Raw genomic sequence first — 23074 nt, 5'->3', positions numbered from 1 at the left:
GTACATAATTATGTGAGCCTGGAGTTTGAAGCTGGGAAGTTTAGTTGACAGGATGGCCTTGCTGAAGAGTTTACCCATCGACTTTTGGCAAGGTGAAGTGTAATTGCTTTTGCATTCGTTGTGAAAAGTTACTGTCCGTTTAGTTCTCTTCAATTTGACAAAGGTTGTGGCAATTGTTTATACGTAACTAATCTTCATACTCTTTGTACATTGTATAATCCTGCTGTTGAGGCATTGATATACCGGCAGGTGTTGAAGCAAATTGTTTTTGTCACAGTATGTTGTGACGTGACTATCACCAGGTTTTGGCTTCAGGTTGTATACTAGGCTGGTCCTATACATGAGAGATTTAGGAAATTTAATTTGACTTTAACTGGAACTTAATTAAGCCATTACGATTATTTCGCAGTTATGCGCATGTGTACGGCCTGATAGCCCAGTCGTCCGACACGCCCACGCAAACTCGAAACTCGAGAAAACGATGTTTTTTCAAGTTTAGCCTAAACAGCAATTTGGAGGTAGAAACCGCTTACACCTTGTATCACGAAAGTGATAGTAGGAGCGACAACAAGTTACACGCGTAGCCAGCCCCGCCCTCTTAAACGGCGGGAGAGGTCAGTTGTCCGGGAAATACGAGGTGGGGCGAGATGAGACGGAAGAGCCCAAGGACAGACAAACCGTGAGAAGATTCCTAGGAATGGTGAATCTCTCAAGTTTACCGCCAACCTTTTACGGATGCTTGTCAGAGGAAAACTGATTTGTAATTGGATGTGGGGAGTAATTAACACGCATTTTGATATAGCTCAACCTCCATACTGCATGTCCATTTGCAACGCGGAAAGAGCAACTATGGTAGTCGCTGACGCTTCTTCATTTGAAATGAGAGCGGTTAGTATCGTAGAGAGACAAAAAGACAACATCACGAGCAGTTAATTAATTAATGGGGTAGAAAAAGATATGCGCAAATTGAAAAAAGACGTTAGCCGTAACCTGGGAATTGTGAGCTTTTAAATAATATTTTCCGAATGGCGCATGTTACTATATGTATGTCGTCAGTGTATATACTATAGACGACTCATACCTTACTTTGTAGAGTCATCCGAATCTGCAGTAATTTGTCACACGCAGTGGTGGATCCAGAGTTTGGGTTCCATCTAACAACTCACTGTCATTGATAGATTAGCGTCTATAAATGACACAATTTATTATTCTAGTGTAGTGAGAATGTTCATGATTGACTAGCCTACGTATAATGGTAGTACAATCAGACCCCCTTTTCCGGGCACGTCCGTCAACCGGACATCTATTCGCGTCACGTGTTTCTAGCGAAGACCGCTTGGCCTCAGAGAGTCCCTCCGGCAAACGTCGATCACTTCTTTTTGTCCCAAAATTTGGTTATCTAGATATAGTGACTGTTTCTGGTGACATATATATATGTATATATATATATATATATATATATATATATATATATATATATATATATATATATATAGAGTGAACATGTAATGTACATGTATATATGTATGACGTTCCGATGGTGTATGCTTTGCTATGGATCGAGATAGAGAGTAAGGGCACACTAAATAGGATTTGCTTTGAGAACTGTGGAGTGTTCCAAGAACCGGACAATTCCAAGGTATAATATATGGACAGTACCCGGTCCCAAGCGGTCCGGATAAGGGGAGTTGAGAGTTTGTGTGAGGAATTTCCATCTGTACAGGCACTCTCGTGTGCATGAATTGAGCCAGTGATGACGTGCACAAGCATGCTAAGAGTGGCCGCCTTCCCTCCTGGTCTCCTCGGACCACCATGCAGACACGCGCAAATGCAAGCTAGCTTCTCGTCTGTCTTGCAAGCGACTTGCCAAGGTCGTGAACAGTCGGACAATTGACTGCCAGTGTCGTCAGACATCGATGAAAGAGTGTGACTGTGAGCTGATTCTTGCAACGTGTAGAAAAGAATTTGAACTGATCGTGCAAGTCGATATTTCTTCCACTAGACAGGCAAATCACCTCTCTAACCTCTAGAGAAAGCGTTTGCTTCCTTTTGCGCGGGCAAAATTTCGACGTCAGGGAAGCGGCCATTTGTACTGTATTGCATATCAGCTCAAGTTTGCTAACCCGTTAGGTAACTTATATATATATATATATATATATATATATATATATATATATATATAATATACGGACTGTTACGTATAGAGACATGATGCTCTATGTGACACTATATTTCATGCCCTCGTTACGATAATTCTGCATGAATGCCGTCGCCAGCAACGCTGCAATAGCGACACGAACTCGAGACCAGGGATTTGTTCATCCGGACTTTCAACAAGGTCGTCCAGCGTATTTCGATATTACTAGACGAAATTCTCTTCAGTCGAACTATATCAGTCCATCAGCTCGAGAAGCTGGAGCCGCGGCTTTAGCGGGAGAATCTGAGAAACATTAGAAACATCGGGAAGCAGTGAAGACAGCAAGCTGCATGTTCTTTCCATTAGCAGTTGAAACACTTGATGTATGGTCTCCCAACAGTCTCGAGACTTTGAAACGCATTGCAAGAAGGACAATGGTAACTAGCAACATGAAGTACTGTCGGCAGGCCAAGGTCATACAGCAACAACTGTCTGTTCGCTTGTGGCAATATAATGCAAGAATGAGTTTAGCTACAGAGACTAGCTCTAGTAGTCTAGATGTAGAGTGGACTCTGACTTCGAGGAATTTGTTTAGTTTGTCATCTAAAATTGCTTTACGGCCTTGTTACACTTGAAGCGCATTCAAACCTCATTCAATCCACTTACAACAGATTTCAATTAGATGCGCATTCAATGCGTATGTGACATCAAGAAAACACAGCACGTAAACGTCATAAACACGCCTACACTGTACAGTACTTGTGTAACGTGCGTTAGAACCTGCGGTTACATCATGGCTACTAAAAATAGTCTCTCTTTGCGAAGAATCGAAACATAGTTCTCTATCTTTTGATTACAGTACGCCATAAGTACGGATAGAGACGTAGATCTACTGCTGCCTACACTGCACCGTGGCAAGATGCGTGGGTAGGCGTGGTGGCACGTGCAACCGCCACTTCCACCGCATGTGGTTTGAGCGAATCGCATTGATAACGTGCATGTCTAAGTAACGTGCACTACGCAATACAAAGTATCAATACACTACAGTACAGCACACTAACCGCAAAGGTCAACGTACTGACCTATAGACAAACGTCACTTCCACCAAAAATTTATATTTGCGCACCGTCTCTAGATACTATGCCTCTCTCGGTTTCACGTCGTAGAAATGAGGGTAAGACAAATTGAAAATGATACGATTGGAACGTATAGAGATGACGTTATTTAGCTAAAGCTCGAGGCATGCATGGGTATGATTTCTAATAATATGTATGCGACGTGAGATGCCAACTTCTTCTAGAGATGCCACTAGGGGTGCTCTGAAAGGTGCCATAAACTCTAAGAAAACATGACTCGGAGAAATGCCATTTTTCGTAGAGAGAACGGTTCGGGATGCTGCAACAAACATGGGATATCAAAGGCCTTAGATAATAAAGCCGTACAACTAAAAGTCCCTTATGTGTCTCGTGTACTTCGTGCGCGCTAAGCTGAACCGCTTAGGATTTGCTTCCGCCGGCCGTGCGCTCAACAGACAAATGTTATAACGTTAATTTCATAACCGATTAATTAGAATCCGAGTACGCAAGTATTTTAGTCGATCCCGCCTGCTTACGTAGAATACTTCCGGGGTAAGGGTGGAGTCCAAACCGACGCAGTTTGTTGTCCATCCGTAGCCCGCAGAATCACGAAACGTAAGCCAAACGACAAGAAACAACGCATTACAAGTTCCCTAACTTAAACGACCGCCAGACAGCTCTCACTTCTCTGAAGCTTCCACAGTGAATGTCCGTTGCCCTCCTAATTCGTGTGATATCAATAAGTCTACCGGATTAGCGTAACGGAAGGACGTACAACAACGACCCACACTCGAATTGCGTTCAAGGTGAGCATCACTCTCTTTGATTTTCTCGCATGTGTTTACGCTTTTCCAATGCTGTCGATGACGAGAATTCGTATTTTCAACCGACTGTACCACTGCACGGCCAAGCATGAGCGACCACACCCTCATGATCGCACGCACATATTCATTTGGACAATCCTGCCCACGCGACATACACGCAACAAAGCGACTAACACGCACTTTAAAAATTCCAAGTTCTTACAAGAGAGAAACGCGTTTTTAAAAGAAAACGCCCATAGCGACGATGGGGACTACATAGAGGGTTTCTCCACGTAGTCTATAGACTCATTCTTTAGACTCTATGGTTATAGCCTTTTCTTTGCCTTGAATTTTGTTTGCTTGTTCAGACGTCGACATGGCGAATCGTGGCATCTCAGCTGCGAGTCTTCTCTTCCTGCTCGTCTGGATTGTCGCCCTTCACGTCGCGTCCGTCCTCATCTTCTCGAACGGCTACGTTCTCAAACGATCGTTCATAAGCAACGCGAGCGACTGTCGATGGGAAGAGCCGGTCCAACAGCGAAGACATACCGACGGGAAGAAAGAATGTTGGATGCAAAGAAAGTTCGACCGAATTGCTGTTGTTCTTATCGATGCGATGCGGGCAGACTTTGGCATTTACGAGCCTCACTTGCCACCCGCACAGACACCGTTTTACAAGAACAAGTTGCCTGTAATTCACGAGCTTCTCACTTCGGGTGAAGGACTAGATGCTCACATGTTTCGTTTCGTCGCCGATTCTCCGACTACGACTACGCAGCGTTTGAAGGGACTGACGACCGGCTCGTTGCCGACCTTTATCGATGCCGGAGAGAACTTTGCTGCACAGTCCGTGGTAGAGGATAACTGGATAAAGAGAGCGAACGAGAACGGTTTGGTGTCTGTTATGTTGGGCGATAACACGCTACTGTATCTATATCCGGGACTCTTCGACAGACAGTTTGGGTTTTATTCGTTCGACGTGGCGGACCTTCATTCGGTAGACAACGGCATACTGCAAAATCTCTATTCGGAGTTGGAGAAATCAGACTGGAATGTTTTGGTGGCTCACTTTCTAGGCGTTGATCACGCTGGCCACAGGTAAGGAGCGAACAATTTGTTTGTTTGGTTGCAGTTAGGCATTGTGCATGCTAGTATTATGACAGTATAACCTAGAAGGACTTGCAGTGTAAATTTTGAGAAAACATTTTAGTTTATTTTTGTATCTGTTTGTTTGTTTATTTGTCCGTCCATTCATGGTGTTTACTTGTAAGAGCCTGAACGTTGTCTGTTTCTGGTGTGTGTGTGTGTGTGTGTGTGTGTGTGTGTGTGTGTGTGTGTGTGTGCGCGCGCGCGCGCGCGCACGTGCATGGGTATATAAACCGTCTCTTTGGTCGCTTTATGGGTTGGTGCGTCTTCACCTGTCAGTAGAGCCTTACAATACTATACAGTCTACTGACTGACTATACCATGTGTCTGCATGCCTGCCTGTCTATACATCTGTCCGCCTGCTTTCCTACATGACTACACGCAATTTCTTTTCTGCTTGTTTGTGTTGTTTACTTCATTTATAAAATATACATTGTAATCTATAGCTAGCACGTTTGAATGTACAAAAGTAACCAAGTGTCCAACCAAGTGTCCAACTCGGTCTGTGCAATAGTCCACTAGTAAGGTGTCTTGCTCAAAGATCTTTGCCATCACAGGTTATAGATGCATGGTTAGGGCAACAAAGCACTTTCTCTCACACTACATAGAGAGAATCTTTGTGACCCTCTAGAGATTCTGTGTTTATAAAATCAAGTTTACAAGGCGTAATTGGACGACGTTATTTAGCGTAATTGGATGCAGTATACACCCCAATGGTTTCTGCGGTTTCTCTTTGCAAACGGAAGTCTTCAAACTACCCGCCCTTTACATGCATGTAATACTTTCTGACACTTGTAGATATTTCTAGGCAAATCTCAACTTGCTTATTCAAGAATTCGTAACTATAATTGAAATAAACCAGCTGGCCTGCATGGGTCATCCACAAAAATCAAGAATTGAAATAAAACAGCTGGTCTGCATTTGTCATTCACCAAACCTTGAGTACACATGCAGTCTAAAAATCTTCCGTACACATGTACGCACAAAATGTATGATAGGACAAACAGCGCACTTGATAGTTGCAAAACATTGTAAAGAGATGCTATTTCACTTGCTGCCATACTCCAGAATCTTCGGAGCACATTCTGTTTGTAGATACAGTAAATCATGTTTGCGGTTGTGTTAGTGCATGGAAGTTATCTTATCCTCCTTTTACAGTCATCTGTTGACCTTATCCGATTTCGTGTTTGCATGCATTTGTCAAAGCGGGTTTCGCGCACGCACGAGTGACCCAGCGTGCACGCATGCGTGACTACAAACAGCAAACGAGCAAGACAGATTCACTCTTTTTCATTTTTCTTGCTGTTTTCGAGAGCTATACGAGTCTCTAACTGTACTACACAATTAGATTTGGTCCAAACCACCCAGAAATGGCTTCCAAGTTGTCTCAGATGGATGAAGTCTTGAGAGAAGTCGCTAACACAATCGACAATACTACCCTGCTCGTTGTGATGGGGGACCACGGCATGACGTCGTCTGGAGAACACGGCGGAGACAGCAGCCACGAAGTGAATTCTTTTCTCTTTACGTACACGAAAAAGGAAAGAGCGTGGAAACAATCACACAGTCAGGTAAACAACATACGAAAACAGGTAAAGTTTTGAGATATTTGATAGTGTGATAAAAATTTCACTCCCTGCGTGTATACCACGTGGTATGACAAAATTTCGCGTTTGCTGCTGTTGGCAGCTAATTGGTCGCTACGCATGAACCTGGAGAGGCCATGGGCGCGTAATATTAGTAGATGTGGCCTATTAGACAATTGGAAGGTCTCTTGGCAACGGAAATGGCAAATGGATAAGGAGCTGTCGTTAAACGGTAATGCCCCCCGGCCAGGTGGCTGGGTTCCTGTGCACTGAGCAGGAGCTATGGGCCATGCTAAGCAATCTCCTGGAGCCTGGCCAGGTGCTCCTGCCGACTGCGACGCCAACTGTGGTGTGGGCATCCGAAGTTCCACCCGGACCTCAGTGGCTGATGGACTTTGTCGCAGTCGGAGACCTTTGCCACCCCAGTCAAAGACCAGGTACTCATTTATACTCCTGAGTCGAGAGAGGCAATTGTGTGTAAGTTTCTTGCCCAAGGAAATTATGCCATAGCTCGCCATCACTGTGACTTGAACATGCAACCCTGCAACGTCCCAGATGTAATCACTCCACAGGATGACTCTCTAACCAACTGAGCTATAGGGAGGTCTCTTTAGGTAAAACACCAGCAGCCGGTCTCCCCAATTTTGGATGTCCAGCGACGCCGTTGGATTGATTATGCACATTGGTGTCAGAAGCGGAGACGAAGGGATCATGTCGTCGAATAAAAAAATTCAGTCGGCACGACGACCAATATTTCTAGTACATGCATGTACGTCTGTTGGGTACCGAGAGCACACATTTTACAGGCATTTACAAATTTTGCACTTGTGAACATTGGTATCAATATTGATGCCGAAGACGATGCTTTTTATAATAGAACGGTCTCTGTTTGCGCAAACAATGTCGTTGGTCACGCCCCTATGCATGCTTGGCCTTCCAATGCGATGGTGCTTCCTTCGTCTGTGATAGCCTCGTCCCCAGACTCAAGTAAACCTGGCAGTGAAAGTGTCATACGGGAACCGGACTGTATCTGAGCCCGGAACGTTCAGGCTCACGTGAGTCTGGAAGAGACTAGCATCAACACGACTACAACAGGTATGCAGCTCCAGCAGCTGAGAAGCAAGCAAGTGTTATGTCAATATGACAGTATCTGCTCCCATTAGTGTACAACTTTAATTTAATTTAAAGTACACTAATTTTATATAATTATTACTAATTATTTAATTTTAATAATTTTATATAATTGCTTTGCGGCAACAATAACCACTCGAGACTCGAGATGATACAATGGTTACAATTTACAATTTAAATTTAACTTCGTAAAATAAATTTTCAATTTTTATTTTTAAATTTTTTACTATTTGGTTCGTACAGGGTGCTCTGCGAGACGTCTCTCAAATCGACCTCGTCCCGACCATCTCTCTTCTGCTCGGATTGCCGATCCCCTTCTCTAGTCTCGGTTCCGTCATTCCAGAGATGTTCGCCTCCGATCGCGACAACAACCGCACCCTACTAGAGGCGATGCGTCTGAATTCCCACCAGTTGCATCGCTATCTCGACGCCTACGCCAAAACGTCGCAAGACCTTCCGTCCGCACAACTAGAGCAACTCACGACAGACTTCGAAACGCTAGAGAAAGGCTTCCACGCCTTTGTGTCTAAAGGAGAAGACGGAGACGCACAGCTGTTACAGAACGAGTACGAGAAGTATTTCCAAAAGGTGCAGTCGATGTGTAGAGAAGTGTGGGCAAAATTGGATTTAGTCTCGATGAGCCTTGGCGTGGTCGTTCTCGCTTTGTCTTTGTTACCAATACTGAGCTTCTTGCTGGACAACGGTTCGAGTCTATGCGGTCGGCTACAGCGTTTTACCAAGTTATGGCCACTAATACTTACAGGTGGCACGTTTGGTTTGTTATGTGGTATTCCTCTCCACCTGATCCTAGCAACAAAGGGCAACGAAGAGTTACCCATTTTCCTCTGTTTTGGTTCTGCTCTTGGTTCCGTCTTTGCGTTCGTGTACTTCGAACGCGAAACGTTCACGAAGTTGTCGCCGGCGGCTTTCTGGACGACGCCAAAGAGCTGGATAGCGCGCGCAGACAACGCGTCTGCGTCCTTCTTAGTGCTCCTTCAATGTGTCGGTTCGTTCTCGAGCAGTTACATAACGTACGAAGACGGTAGCGTCAACTATCTCCTCATATCTCTCTACGTCGTCTATTTCTGCATCGCCTGTCGTCGTCTGGTCGAATCCGAGAGCAAACTGTGTGAGACAAACACTCCGATAAAGTGGGAGAAATTCAAAGTAGTGGGCGTGTCTGCTCTATTGGCGGTGATCTGCTGTCGTGCAGCAACTTGCTTTCACGGATGCTTTGAGATGAAAGTTGAATGCGAGCGTTCGTCGTTCTTGACGTCGTTAGCTGCAGTGCGACCGCTAATCGGCTCCCTGACGGTCGCTCGTTATGTCGTTTCTTGCTCTTGTGTTGCTCTCTTTCCTGCAGTTTGGTGGTTTATGATGAAAAGGAATGGCCAACTGAACGGCAACGGTTTATTGCAAGCGGCTGTATCTTACGGGCTGCCTGTGAGCGTCGCTTGTGTTTGGATCTATTGGGCGCTGCAATTTCTGCCCGCAGCCGTTCTCGATCGACTGCCCAATTGGCAACATACTACAACTCCCCGGATCGTCTACGTCATCAGCGCCATCACAGTTTTGGTGATACTCGTAGGACCGAATGTTTTGAGGGCAGTAAATGGCAAACCACATTTTAATCAACTAGAAAGGTATAAGGATCATTGCAAATTACAGATAATATTTAATATATAAAATAATAAAAAATATTAAAATTCTGTTTCAAATTTATTAGTAAACCATTTAATAGATATTTTTATAAATGTTGTTATGCAATATACAAAATAACATTTAATATATTAAATATTTTAATAAATTCAATTATAAATGTATTAATACACTATTTAATATATATTTATAAATATTGTTAAGCAATATACATCTAGCATTTAATATATAATATTTTAATGAATTCACTTTTAAATGTATTAATAAACTATTCAATATATAAATTTTTGTAAATATTGTTACGCAATATACAAATAACATTTAAAATGTTAAATATTCTAATAAGCTCGGTTTTAAAATAAATCATTTAATTCATATTTTGTAAATAAAGTTACGCAATGTGCTCTACGTTGAAACCAAATAGAACACAAACATTTTATTGAATTTAGATCTAAACAGTATTATATGGCTTCTATGAAAACGTTTTGCTTGTGTTTGTCCTACAGATCGGTTGCATTGTCAAACAGACGTCGCACCCGTCTGTCTCACTTCTCTGTGCTTTGGGTAAACACGTGGTTGGTACTTACTCTTCTTCAAGGTGACGGCTTAGCACCCGCTATGCTGCTCTTCGCTTTACAAGCAGCTTTCACCATCAATTTTATCGCTCTTCTTCCCAACGGAAAGCACAAATCGAGAACGGGTAAGCCTAATTCACCCCATCACCGGCGTAGGAACCGGGGGGTGGGTACGGGTGGTGGTGGATGGAGGGATGCAACCCCCTCGCTCACTGTAGGAATTGAAATTTTCTGTGCTACAAATCTGTTGTAGTTTAGCTTACTCATGATGACATCCACGGTACAGCCCCTAGCTCGTGAACATCTTCCTACGCCACTGCTGGCATACTTATATTGTTAGCCCCGTCTCCAGGCACTCGTGATCTACTGTAGTCATGTGTGTCGCCGTGTGTGTCCAGCTGTCGAATAGCAATTCAAGTGACATGAGCTTAGAGGTGTTACAAGCCAGGGCGTCGATGGACCTCAAATTGGGGAGACCAGCTGCTAGGGTTTAACTTTTATGAGACCTTGCCTAGAGCTAAATATTGGGTTAGGGTTATAATAATAATATAAGATTAGGTTTAGGATTAGTTACCATACTGATAGTTGAACCAAATGTACTCTAAGTGCCATAATTGCCGTAAGTGGTCCCGCATCCTAACCCAAATCCTAATCCTAAACCCAAGCCTATACAAAAACGCAAAACCGTACGTGTTTGCGTTCGCATCTTACGTCTTTTCGTCTTGCGTCTCCTAGAACCTTTTGTCCATTCACATTAAACTGCCATGGGTTTACATTAAAAGGCACGTGTTTGTTTTTGCGTCTCCTAGTTAATTAACGCGCTACCCTTTCCTACGCTAAACAAGAGGTTGCTAGAAAATGACGCGAAACACAAAACGCAAGAATAGAACCGACTCAATTTTCTTGCGTCTCGTTACGTGTCCTTCCATATCCGCGTTTTGCATTCGTCGTTTTAATGTGAACATGCAGAGACGCAAGGACGTAAGAAAACTCAAGAGCACGTAAGGAGCACGTAACACCTCCTTACGTCTTTGACGTAAACCCCATAGACTTGAGCCAGTCTCTCCCCGCCTTCGTCATTCCCGGATTGTCAATCCTCTCCGCCGAGGATTAATTGTCAAACTAGCATAACCTACTCTGCATGACCTTGACCTTAACCCCTAACTCTAACCCTAGCCCAGGACCAGTCATGGCTATAGAACCAGTTGTCGCGTGACAGGCCTCCCCAGGTCCATGCCTAGCGCCGTCCCTGGGTGTAAGACTGGTACCGTTCGCGACAAATCAAGGGATTTGGAAGACGAGAATAACTACGAGTTATTGCTTTTTATTTTGAATTTAGATGTAAGTTGGTGTGATATGGTCATGTGGACGACGTTGAGTTATCACTACTTTTACTGTACTGGTCATCAGCCTCTACTGTCTGACATCCGCTTTGAAGCTGCCTTCGTGGGACTCCGAGGGGCAGTCCACGGTGTCTTCTCTACAGCTCTATCTACCTTTCTCATACTACTCAACACGTTCACCTCACAGACTCTTTGCGTTGTTGGTCTGCCGCTCTTGCTGTTCGCTAAGCAAAGACTTTCTTCGACCGCTTTTTCTAACGTCACTTCGATGCAAAATGGAATCGAGGGAGGAGATAAGGGGCCCCTCCTGTCGACCACCGACGTTGACAGCACGTATCGATCGATATGTCGACTATGTCTACTGTACACGGTTTGCCGCACATTCAAGGTACAGCACGGCTGTTCCTGTTAGTAGACTTGTATTCTTCTTGATTAAATTCAATCAGAAATTGTAGCACAACCACATTGTGTTATGTTTGAGATTGTTAGACATACTACATAGTAAACAATTAATGGTGATTGAATATATTAATAATGTAAACATTTACTTATACTTATGTATAAATATAGTATAAACAATATTCATTTATTAAAAATAATTATACAACAATAATTCAACATTTAATATAACAAATTAATAATTACACAAATTGTATGTAATTGTATGATATGATAGACAAATAAGTTGTATGTAATTGTATGATATAATAGACAAATAAATTTGATTGTTTGCAATAGGTTATGGCAACTGTTGTAGCGTCGGTAGTGTTGCGAATTCATCTCTACACATGGAGGTTGTTTGCTCCTCGGTTTCTATACGAAGTCGTTGGCTTCATGTATGAAGAAGTGCTACTGTTGGTCATATTCTTGTTTGTCGTAGCGCTAGACAATAGGATAAGATCACAGTAGCTTGATTAGATCTTTGTATATATATATATATAGTTCTTATTGCTGTGCTTTTGGTCTGCTGCTCACTCAGGTGCATGCAGGTATAGCTTGTCTAGCTACTGTGTATAGTAGTGTGCGGATACGTGTGAATCTAGTACCACCATACAAGATAGTCTGTTGTGCATGGGTTGTGGAGATGGACAGTTCTGTGACCGCCTTGCAGACTCAACTCCTAGACGTACAGCACGACGCGTCCGCACTGCATGCAACTATCCTAACAAACACAAAGCTACAATTCCAACGGCAACTGCAAATGTTGTCTTTCAGTCTTGTGTATGCACGCATGCGTTCTGAGCTATAACGTTCGCTAGGAAAAACAACGCTGTTGACGCTTTTTGATTGCAAAGCTCCTTGTTGTTGCAGCAACAACGGTATATAGAATCCAGTCAACAACGGTAATCCTCTGCTGCACAGTGACGTAGGTATCTGGGGAGGCCTCATAATGAATCTTCTTGTTTTTCAAATCCCATGGCTGCAGTACTGGTCTTATAGCTAACAATAACACAATAGAGAGTGCCGAAGAATCAGTCATGAGTGATGACATTAGATTCTACAGAATCTCTAGGGTATAAATTACTGCATCGTTCAATGCGCTTTTTCTTGTCTAACTTAGAAGTATGAAAACGAACAAGTATGGGCGAAAGGAGGCTCAACGACATGGTTAATTAACCAGTGGGCGTATACATATAACGCGCGCTTCTGCTAAAAGAGATGTCAGGTAATACTTATTCAAGCCTACAGTCATACATGCATGGATACACGCATTTGTTTATTTTCCACACCCCTTATCAGCCAGCTGAGGCCAACACCGTGAAGTTAGCATAGCAAATACTAACATAGTAGCTATAGCACGGCGTGCACAAGATCTAGAGTTAGAGCTGATTCTGCATGCATTCAGCTCAAGAAATTAAAACCATTGGACACATCTATTATAGCGAGAGAATTTTTCAGGCTAGAATGCGTAGATGGTGCAGTTGCAGATGACGCTTTCGTAGACATAGAACTAGGTCGGAGACTAAAGCTTATATAAAGCCTCCGATGAGAAGTAAGAAATAGTAGGTTGACCGTTGACCTTTCGTTGCATGCCCGAAGCTCGGGAAAGTAATATAGCTGAAACTGGAGATCCCTACCGGCCGGATACTGCATGCAGCTACTGCAAAAGCAATCGCATTTCTAGTGTTCCTAAATAGTATCTCTAGTTAATTAATTAAGGTTCGTTTCTCAGGTTGTAGACATGCTCGTGGACAGTTAGATTGCAAAATACCTTCGTTAGGCTAGGATACACGCGCAGGACACGTCGAAGTTTGTGGTGAAAGCTTTGAGGTTGCGCTAAAAATTGACTTTTTGGTCAGTTAATTAATTAATTGCAGTTGCCTAACACAAACAAGCACAAAAATCAAGTCAAATAAGTCTGAAATTATCCATGTATACTATTTGACATGTGTACTGGAAAAAGAGACAAAAGGAGAAAAGAATAGCATGCAGAGCAGTACACTGAATAGAAAGATGTACCTTGCTTTCGACTTTAAATAACCCCCAATTGTACAGTACTGTACAGGTAAGATATAGGAGTAAGTGCATAGTAGTACACAATGTACGTTTAGAAAGTGGCATTACACAGAGCCGCATCTAAAGAGGCTCTGGCATTACGGACAGCCTCGGCCTCCAGACACATATGGAGCCATTTAGAAGCGCCAAGGCCAGGCAACAAGCTACACCTGTTACTGACACCCGCTACTGCTACATAATATTGTTCTCAGATAAAACGTGCCAACACGTGCGTGTGTTGCCTTTCATTGAACGCAAATGGCCATAGCGTTGTAGGCGTTGATACAAACACTTCCAATGCCAACTAACCCAAGATCATCTTTTACTCACGTGCGGTAACTCACAAATTGCTTCCCAGTCTGCCCCCTACATCTCAAAGAGAGAATGTCTAGTCAAGTCTCAGCTCAACGGTGACAACTACAAGGGTCTAGCAAAGCAAGGTGCGAGATAAGCATCTATGTACTAGGTCATGCGCGCATGTCATCTGTTGCCTCACAAGTGGATGACAACAGCCACACAGAAGTGCTATGAAGTGAATAAGCTGTTGCTGCGCGTTTTTCCATGAGTCGCCACCTTTTCATCGTTTTCCCATGAGTTGTCACCTTTTCATACACACCAGAATTTCTTTTACATGTAAGGCAGAGACCATATTGCAGCTTTAGCAACTTCAAGTCCACCCTGATAACAATGCGTTGCATCACAGACTGCCCATGCGTACAAGACACCACCAACAGATGATAACTAGGCTGATATTGATGTTCCATAATCTGCACGTTTCTACTCTACCAACACTTGTAGTATAAAGTACGAATGAGTGTAGGACGATGGCAAGACGTCTTCGCATCCAGCTTCTTCATGGCAGGAAAGTGTACCATCCTGGACAGGCGCTAGTGGGTACAGTCATCATCCAACTGAGAGATTCTATTATTGCACACGCAGTGCACCTCACAGTACACGGCATGTCCTTGGCATCAGTTGCTGATGTTCATTCCAGCAACTACAATGAGAATGTGACACACATCAATCACAGAATAGATCTGTGGACTGCATTCGATGACATCACTGTACTTCCAATGGGACACCACAGTTTCCATTTCTCGTATTGTCTTCCTTTGCAACTGCCAAGTTCGATAGAGTTTCACGAAAGTTCATCATTCATCACAAGCAAAGTTGGTACCATTCGATATTGGTTGACAGCCACAGTCAATCGACCTCGCCACTTCAACCTCCAAACAAAACTGCCCTTCACAGTGATTGAGTACATTGATGTCAACGATGCCAGTCTGTTACACAGCATGATGAGTGAGAACGAGAAGACGCTGTGCTGCTGCTGTTGTGCATCCGGTCCCCTGGTGCTCACTGCCAGCGTGGACCGCATGGGTTACTGTCCGGGAGAGAAAGCAACAATATCAACCATTGCAGAAAACGTAGGCAACAGACGAGTCACAGGTTTGAGAGCTCGACTAATTGCTGCAACCACTCTTTCATTGACTTTGAAAGAAACAACCAGCTTGACGACTGTTTCTGTGTTGGAAGAAAGACCTATCCCACCAAGACATACCATCATGTGGCAGCAAAAGAAACTTACTATTCCTCCTTTGCCTCCCACAAATCTTAAGTGCAGGATGATATCAAGAGACTATTATATTCAAGTAGAGCTCATAGTTGCTAAAGGTATTAACCTCGAAACGTACTTTCCTATTGTTGTTGGCTCTGTGCCATTCAAGCAGACATCAGAAATTAAAAAAACAATCTGTATTGATAGCACAGTTCCCAAAGAAAGTCGACAACGTTGGCCTATTCCTCTTACATCATCAGTACCAACGACTGTGCCACAGTTGACTGTCTGGAACAATCCTCTGGTGGACATGGCTGGCAATGATCAAGGTACATATGGTAGCATGCAGTGGGTCTACTGCACTAACCAACACCTTCGAACAACGCCACACACTCAAGACACATAAACATAAGCAAATCTCATGAAATAGCATAATTAACATGTGACTCAGATTCTATCATAGCAATATGGCATGTTAATATGTATTCTATACAGTAAGTTCTTTTTCAAAAAAAAGGAAGAAATGAACTAACCTCCAGTCTCTCTACTACAACTTTTGCGATCTCGTAGCACAGGAAGATGGTTGGTGATGGCTGCTCTGAGTGGCAAAACCCATTGCTGATGCTGACCGAGTTGCTGCACCACCGGCAGCAACAGCTGCTGCAGATTGTGACTGTTGCTTACTACAGATGTACAAAATCAATAACTGACTCATTTCCAACATGCAGATATACAACCTAACAGCAGACGACGACATCGATTTCTTCCCCAGAGAAGACTCCCTTCTACTCAAAATAATGATGACAATATGTACTAAACAAGAGATTTTAGCAGACCGTTTATCTGTTGTCTGCGGCCTTGCCTTCTGAACACGACTCCAGTTCAGCTGATTAACAAACAATTCCTCTGATGCTGCGTGCTCTTCCAAACAAGGTATTCCTTTGTTCATATCCAACTGTAATCTGTGTGGCACAAACAAGTTGAACCATCTCTAAATGAGTGCGTAACGCAAAATGAAACCAGTGTATAAAGATGTTGTATAATCATTGGAGAAACCTGGGCTTCAGAGCTGAGTCCTGTTGTTGTGAATACACACTGCCATTCAGGAAGGCCCAAGTGCACCAACATCAAACGATAGTACGATGTAAACGTATCAGCAAGCCAGTGCCATTGTAATGATCGATCCAAAAACCAAATGTATGGAAGAACTTGTCTAATATTACCGGACTGGTCTGACAAAGCAACATGTAGTTTACACAAATAAATGTTGCTAATTCTGTTGACAGACCTGCTGCCCCTTTCTTCGTTTGTACGTTATACACCAGAACTACTGTGCCATAGGGATCACAGCTGTCCAACTCAAACAGCTTTGATCGACTGTCAAAGTGGGGCATCGGTCGAGAACAATCCTCTTCTTCGTCATCAGATGTGTCAATGTCAATGAGAGACGGTTGAAGACTGCTAACTTTTTGTACTGTACAGTTGAGCGAGTTTAATTTTGAAAGACTGTTCACAGCTACACGCCCAAGTGAGATCGTACTATCTGTGCAAAAAGCAGAAGAAAGTTACTTTAATTGATTCCAAGCTAACTGCCATAATGAGCCAATAAAGACAACATATGTGTATTACTTAATTAATTAACAAGTTTGCAACCAACACACCACAGTGTTCCAGCTAGGATTTTAGCAAGGCATGATGCCCTGCCCCACTTAGAGCATGACCTGCACCACCTTGAATGCTCCTGTCCCCTTTGAGCAAGCCTTGACAAAATAATCAAGCACGCCCTACATTAAATACAATACAAGCATTGCATACACAAGCGATGCTGCAAGCTCCAAGGCTTCAAGGAAAAGCAAACCCACAGCAACTGAGTAGAAGGTGTCAAAAAATTCCAACAAACAGTTAACAATACGCTGTCAAAAAAGAAGAGGCAGTGTGATTTGACAAAAGTGGTCTAAGTCACATCATCATTGAAGACACATTTCAAAGTTTGGTATGTTGTCACAATAGATGTTGACATCAATACTGATCAGTCAGAAACATAACTCTCTGTCAGCCCGTCACAAAACAAGCAACATGGAACATGCTACACAAGCTGACTAGCCTGATGGGCTGACAATGTGCAGTTGGTGGACATCATGGTATCCTGTAATTCGGAGTCAGAATCCAGGGCCAGTTATGTCAAATACTTCAGGTGTAGAAGGTAGGTATTGACAATGGCGGTAAAGACAGAAGAGCAGTAGTTGTTATGGTAGTTGAAAACCAAGGTGCCCTACTTGGTAACCCATTGCCCTGCCCAAATCGCATCATGGCTCAAATGTTGATAAAGACCATTTATCATCCAAGCCTATAGATCTATATTAACGCTGTTACATTTGATGAACCAAGGTATTGCGATTAAACAATCTGAAAGCTAAGACTGGATCATAAGACTAGAAGATCACAGAGACTGTGGAGACTAGCAAAGCCCTACTGCAGTGGAGTCCTCATAACTCAAATCTCCAGGGAATCAATAAATGCTTATACTTAATTAAGTACAGACTTGTTATCAGAAAGCCTATGTTTGATACTCTAGAACTTGAATACAGGTACTGCCACTTAATTAAAATAAGAATCTAAAGTAGGCTAAATCCTGTGTTGCATAGCAAAGGCATCTATCTGTCTCTCTAGTTTAATTAGTTGTTTGAGCAAGTCAGATTCACCATCTCTTTGTGCAGCAAAAGCCCTCAATGTCAGTAGTTCATTCAGCAGTGCTTTGTCCATGTCCTCATGCTTAGATGCTCTTGCTATTTTCTTGTTTATGTTAGTCTTCTCTTTGTAGAAACGGTTTCTGTACCTGTCTTTGTCTCAGAGTATCGTCAACAGAGTGTTTGGTGTGATCCCAAAGTCATCTGCAATTTCTTTCTTCCTCTTCCTACTACTTTCAACACACTCTATCAAATCAATCTTTTGTTTGAGGTACAATGTCACTAGCTTTTGAGATCGTGAACCATTACTGGTAGACATTTTAATCGAGAGATGTCTCAAGTACAAGTCAGTTGTTTTGATCAAGATAAATGATACCTTGACATAAGCAAATTTGACTACCATAGTCTATTTGTATTGATCTATCAGGTAAGGGCCAAAGGCTTCCTTCACATTATCCACAACTTCAGAGTAAGCGAAATCAAGTTATGTGGACTCCACTGTAGTACTCTTATAAATGACCTTTGCTTGATTTGTCTATAATAACGTAAATCTAGCCATTTCTGGACACAAGTGTTTCGTCTTATACATCAAATGTCTATTTCACCACTATTAACATATAGCCAACTGTAGCTAGCCAATTCCAATAAATAAAGAGTGAACCGCAGTTTCACAGTAAAAGTTTGTTGATCGTCAGAAAGTAGCTATTCAGCAAGAGTGCAACTTAGCTCCCATTACACTCTCAATTGTCTTTTTTAGCAAAATCCTTTCCAACAGTGTAGCATTATTCAGACAATCTAGAGCTGAAGATTCTCTACTTCAATTTATTACACACAAGACAACAAATGTGGTGCCTCATTTACAATTAGTGTACACAATATAACACAAACTACATTGATTAATACATTAATTAAATATTAATCAATAATTTTAGTTGGTAATTATTGATGTACATACGACGTGATTGGAAACTCCATGTCAACTGCAGGCCGTCGTTTGTGAGGTAGAAGTCTTTCAGATCGGATGGTATAGAACAGCCGTTTTGTCTCTCCCAGTCTGCTATATGCGCTGAATCGGCGGGGGATGTGGCTTCCAATTTGACGTCACAAACATCACGCTTCTTCTCTGTAAAATTCTTCCTTAAAAACCATTTAAACATGTCCGTGTTAACGACTTACGGAGAGTTTCGATAAGACCAAGAGTTAGCCGGTCTAAACAAGTTTGCCTTTCCATTGGTAACGCTACGCATGCGCAAATAGTCTAACAGTATAGACTGTACGGTACAATCTATGAGACAAATTAAAGCACAACGCACGAAAAAGCGCAGAAGTACATGACCAGTTACTAAAGATACGGTATTTAGATGGCGTTGCTGCAAAGCCACAGCTAGCAAACTGCCTTCGGTCATCACGTGCGGTTTGATTTCAAATGGCGGCGGGAGACGGACGAGTCTACGATGAGCTAAAAGAGGCATTTAGGGACGTACTGCATACAACAGACGAGTATCAAAGAGCAGTGGAAGAAAAGAGACACTCTGTAGCTACTGTTGAGAAGAAGGACCCTCTTGTGGAGCTACAAGAGTGAGCACTATTCGCTAGTTGGCAATTTGTGAGACGTGAGAGTTGAATTTTGGACTGAAGGCTTAAAGAAAGGCTTGAGAAGGAGAAATTTACTTATTCTGTAGAACTACGAGCACGTAATACGCAAATGTCGGGTAACATAGGGTGGCATGGTCCTAAAATTGTCTTGTTGTTGAAAGGAACGTTGTTGGATAAGAATGCATTGGAAACTTTAGAGAACGAAGTCGAAGCTGAGCAACAGCGACAAGATCTTCGAAAAAGGTGAAGGAAGTTTACCTAGGTGGTTCTTTTAAGATTCAATAATTATTGTTTCTGGGATTTTGTGACTGTTTTTTTTGTGAGCCAAGTAGTTGGCTTCTAAGTAGTTGTGCCATTGCTTCTTATTTTGATGGCACAAAATGCAATGCGTCTGGGAGTGTGTCCTTACTTCTTACTTTGGTTGCATAGCCATGAGAGGTACTTCCAGAATTTGGCTAGGTAGTTGATATTTAATTAGATTATGCAGTTAAGTTTGCGTGACTCATATTGTATGGTATTATCTCCTTAGCTAACAACACTAAAGTTGTCAACCGCAGCTGTTGCATTGCATTTGTTCTTGAGTTATGGGGATATCTGCAGAGTCGTAGGAGCCAGTCCAGCTCATGGCCGGACCACTTTTTTCTAAGGTGAACTTTTACCAGAGGCCTAATTTAGAGCCGCAGGAATTACATATGCATGAAGCTGGTCAGTCCAGTTTGCCGAGGTACCTTTAACCAACTGGATTTTGGACAGCCGGAAATTGCTCGAAACTTCTGATTGAAAATATAGGTGATTAAATATCTAATATATTTATAGTTGAACAAAAGTAAATTCTAGCATCTTGATTGCTATTTTTGCTGCCCAGAGGACTGAGGTTATTGCATAGCCCGTATTACAGTAATTGTTGGTAATGAGAGTAATTATTCAACAACCTGTTGTACAATAGAATATGTACATGCTGGAAGACTACTCTCTTGCACTAATGGGGCACACCCTCTTAGCACGCGTTAGGCGGGACCACTTTTTAAATGCTTCTTACGGGCCTGCTCAGTACACAGGCATGACTGCTGTACGTATTTGGTGTGGTGGATTTAACAACAAAACTGACTTCTTCAGGTTAGAAATGACATTTCTTAGATTTAGAAGTAATGTAATTCATGGATTTTATAATACAAGATACGTATTATTAAAAATCTTTTGTTTGTAGCATTGGTGAATTGGAAGAGAAATTATTGAAACACTTAACGAAGCTGGATCATGACAGATTTATTTTGGAGAAGTAGGAATCAATAATGATTAAAGTTCTAATTCCAAGAATATCACTACAGTAGGATATCTCTTCCTGTAGGGTGAAACAGAGCTACCATGCTTGTGAGTCTTTGTTTCCAGAGGTTGGTTTGAGTTCTATGTCGCCTACTGGACAGTTAGTAAACTTGTGACATTAATTTATTAAAAGTGTATTGAATTTTTATGTATATCGACATTGATTAGGTTAATACTAGAACAATGCCAGAAGCAAACAGAATTGTCTAAAGAAATTGTAGCCGCTGAGGAGGTGAGAGTAGCTAGCAGTGAAGTAATGTATTTGGAAGATGTTTGCTTTTGTTCAACAGTGTGAGCTAGAGTAATGTGCAATCAGTGAGGAGATTTATGATGCAATGTAAATGGCTCAATGGGAGATATTTTTTAGCACCATACCTACTCTTGTATCACCTCATTATCCATCAAGCCCCTCCTTAACTTTAGCCCAGCATCTGACATTTTTGTACCTAAGCTCCACTCAATTGGTGTGAATTGGTACCCAGATGACGAGCTCATTGACGATTTTCCTTCGAGCCAAAGTGAACTGAAACAAGAAGCTGTAGACCTGTTGTTTACTGACTCGACTCTGATGCAGAATTTAAAAGCCTTGGTGAATGAATATGAGATGACAGAGGATTAGTAGATGTACCGGTACAATAGCAAAGGTTATTCTAGCAAACTTGAGTTGTAGTAATTAGTCAAACCCTTTCACCAATGAGCACCTAAATGTGTTATATCCTCCTTCAACATCCCATTCCATACTTCATAGACTCAAGCTGATGTGCCATGGGGGTGGGTTGATGCAAGAGTAGGTATGGTAATTAGGAAACTATTTATGACATGCTCGTTTTGTGTTTGGATGCTTGTAAGTCTTACTGGAGTTAATACCGACTGTAGTGAACCATAAAATAAGCACGTGATGCAATGCTGTATATACAAGTGTTAATGTTTTCACACTGTGCCTGCGATTCCCCATCCTTCATAGACATCAACCTTACATTACTTTCATTTTCCAAATGTTTTTGTGTACTCGTAACTATCTCCATTATTGTGTTGATTGTTTAGCAATTGAGACAAGTCGACTCTCAAATTAGGGACATCAAGCTTCAATGTGCAGGTCGGTTCTTCTGCCACCAACTTTTCTTGTTCATTTGGTGAATTCTTTGGTAGAGATACAAACCGAAAATCGGCGTCTATATCGTGAACTCAAGGTCTGCGACAGAGGATTGCATCGAAACATTAAATATTAATATTTATTATTTGCACAGGACAAAACTGGAGCCAATCAACAGCAGAGCACATTAACACTGTAGGTTGAGTTTGATAGATTGTGTTGCAATTTGACTTTGGCTGAGATGTATGACATTTTGTGCTATTTTGTTGGGTATAGTGAGGTTGCAGGTTTAGATGAAGAACTTGTTCAACTGAGAATTCGACGGTTTGCATTACAAGTGCAGTCGACATGCTCTTTCGAGGTTCAGCATCATCAGATTAACGCGCTTTGTTGTTTTTAGCGACTGATTGTTGTCAGTGGCGTCGACTGGATCGAAGATGCTCATCTAAGAGAACTCATGTTGTCACTAGGATCACCAATGGATGTATAGCGAACGAGAGTTGACAGGGATACCTACTAGATGTACATATTGTATGAAATATATTTAGATACATACACTAAGTAAATTGTACAAGTCTAGATCTGTTTTAGTAGTATAGATTATGTACTATGACTGTTGTATAGTAGTTTCTATGTCATTGGGATGATTACAGTAGCACTCAATTAAACAAGCGAGCAATCTGCAATTAATTAAAGCAAAGATGTTGCTGCTGTACTACAACACGTTTTATATACCTGTCACAAGTAGAACTGAGGAGACTCAAAACGTTGGTCACGTGATAGGTCGTAGGAGGTCTACTGTAAGTACCATTATTCTAGTGACTGTATAGTATATTATTACTCTAACAATTATGGGGTAACCCAA

The 23074-nt window shown here is 42.1% G+C and overlaps 4 protein-coding genes across 4 annotated transcripts; 3 read left to right on the top strand and 1 right to left on the bottom strand.

Annotated features, from left to right (window-relative positions):
- The first annotated feature begins 4587 nt into the window (after nt 1-4587).
- LOC134192546 (GPI ethanolamine phosphate transferase 3-like) lies at nt 4588-12483 on the top strand. Its single transcript, XM_062661286.1, has 7 exons — nt 4588-5114; nt 6511-6696; nt 7701-7755; nt 8123-9522; nt 10045-10238; nt 11453-11844; nt 12195-12483. Exons 1-7 carry the CDS (start codon nt 4588-4590, stop codon nt 12363-12365), a joined length of 2925 nt encoding a protein of 974 aa, XP_062517270.1. The 3' UTR covers nt 12366-12483.
- Nucleotides 12484-14776: 2293 nt separating this feature from the next.
- On the top strand, nt 14777-15916 carry LOC134192545 (arrestin domain-containing protein 2-like). Its single transcript, XM_062661285.1, has one exon. It carries the CDS (start codon nt 14777-14779, stop codon nt 15914-15916), a length of 1140 nt encoding a protein of 379 aa, XP_062517269.1.
- Nucleotides 15711-19573, bottom strand: LOC134192094 (tubulin polyglutamylase complex subunit 2-like). The gene is made up of 7 exons (XM_062660784.1): nt 19374-19573; nt 19153-19320; nt 16799-17053; nt 16567-16742; nt 16347-16501; nt 16248-16295; nt 15711-16193 (listed from the first exon to the last, which is right to left on the bottom strand). Exons 1-7 carry the CDS (start codon nt 19426-19428, stop codon nt 16058-16060), a joined length of 993 nt encoding a protein of 330 aa, XP_062516768.1. The 5' UTR covers nt 19429-19573; the 3' UTR covers nt 15711-16057.
- A 50-nt stretch (nt 19574-19623) lies between these two features.
- LOC134192544 (uncharacterized) lies at nt 19624-22870 on the top strand. Its single transcript, XM_062661284.1, has 11 exons — nt 19624-19775; nt 19836-19891; nt 19955-20036; nt 21001-21072; nt 21142-21216; nt 21285-21348; nt 22161-22212; nt 22266-22306; nt 22364-22404; nt 22486-22546; nt 22610-22870. Exons 1-11 carry the CDS (start codon nt 19624-19626, stop codon nt 22697-22699), a joined length of 786 nt encoding a protein of 261 aa, XP_062517268.1. The 3' UTR covers nt 22700-22870.
- The last annotated feature ends 204 nt before the right edge of the window (nt 22871-23074 follow it).

Source organism: Corticium candelabrum, chromosome 16, assembly GCF_963422355.1.
Source record: "Corticium candelabrum chromosome 16, ooCorCand1.1, whole genome shotgun sequence".
Classification (NCBI taxonomy): Eukaryota; Metazoa; Porifera; class Homoscleromorpha; order Homosclerophorida; family Plakinidae; genus Corticium; species Corticium candelabrum.
Note: the sequence above shows the minus strand (reverse complement) of the source record. Positions and strands in the feature narration are given on the sequence as shown.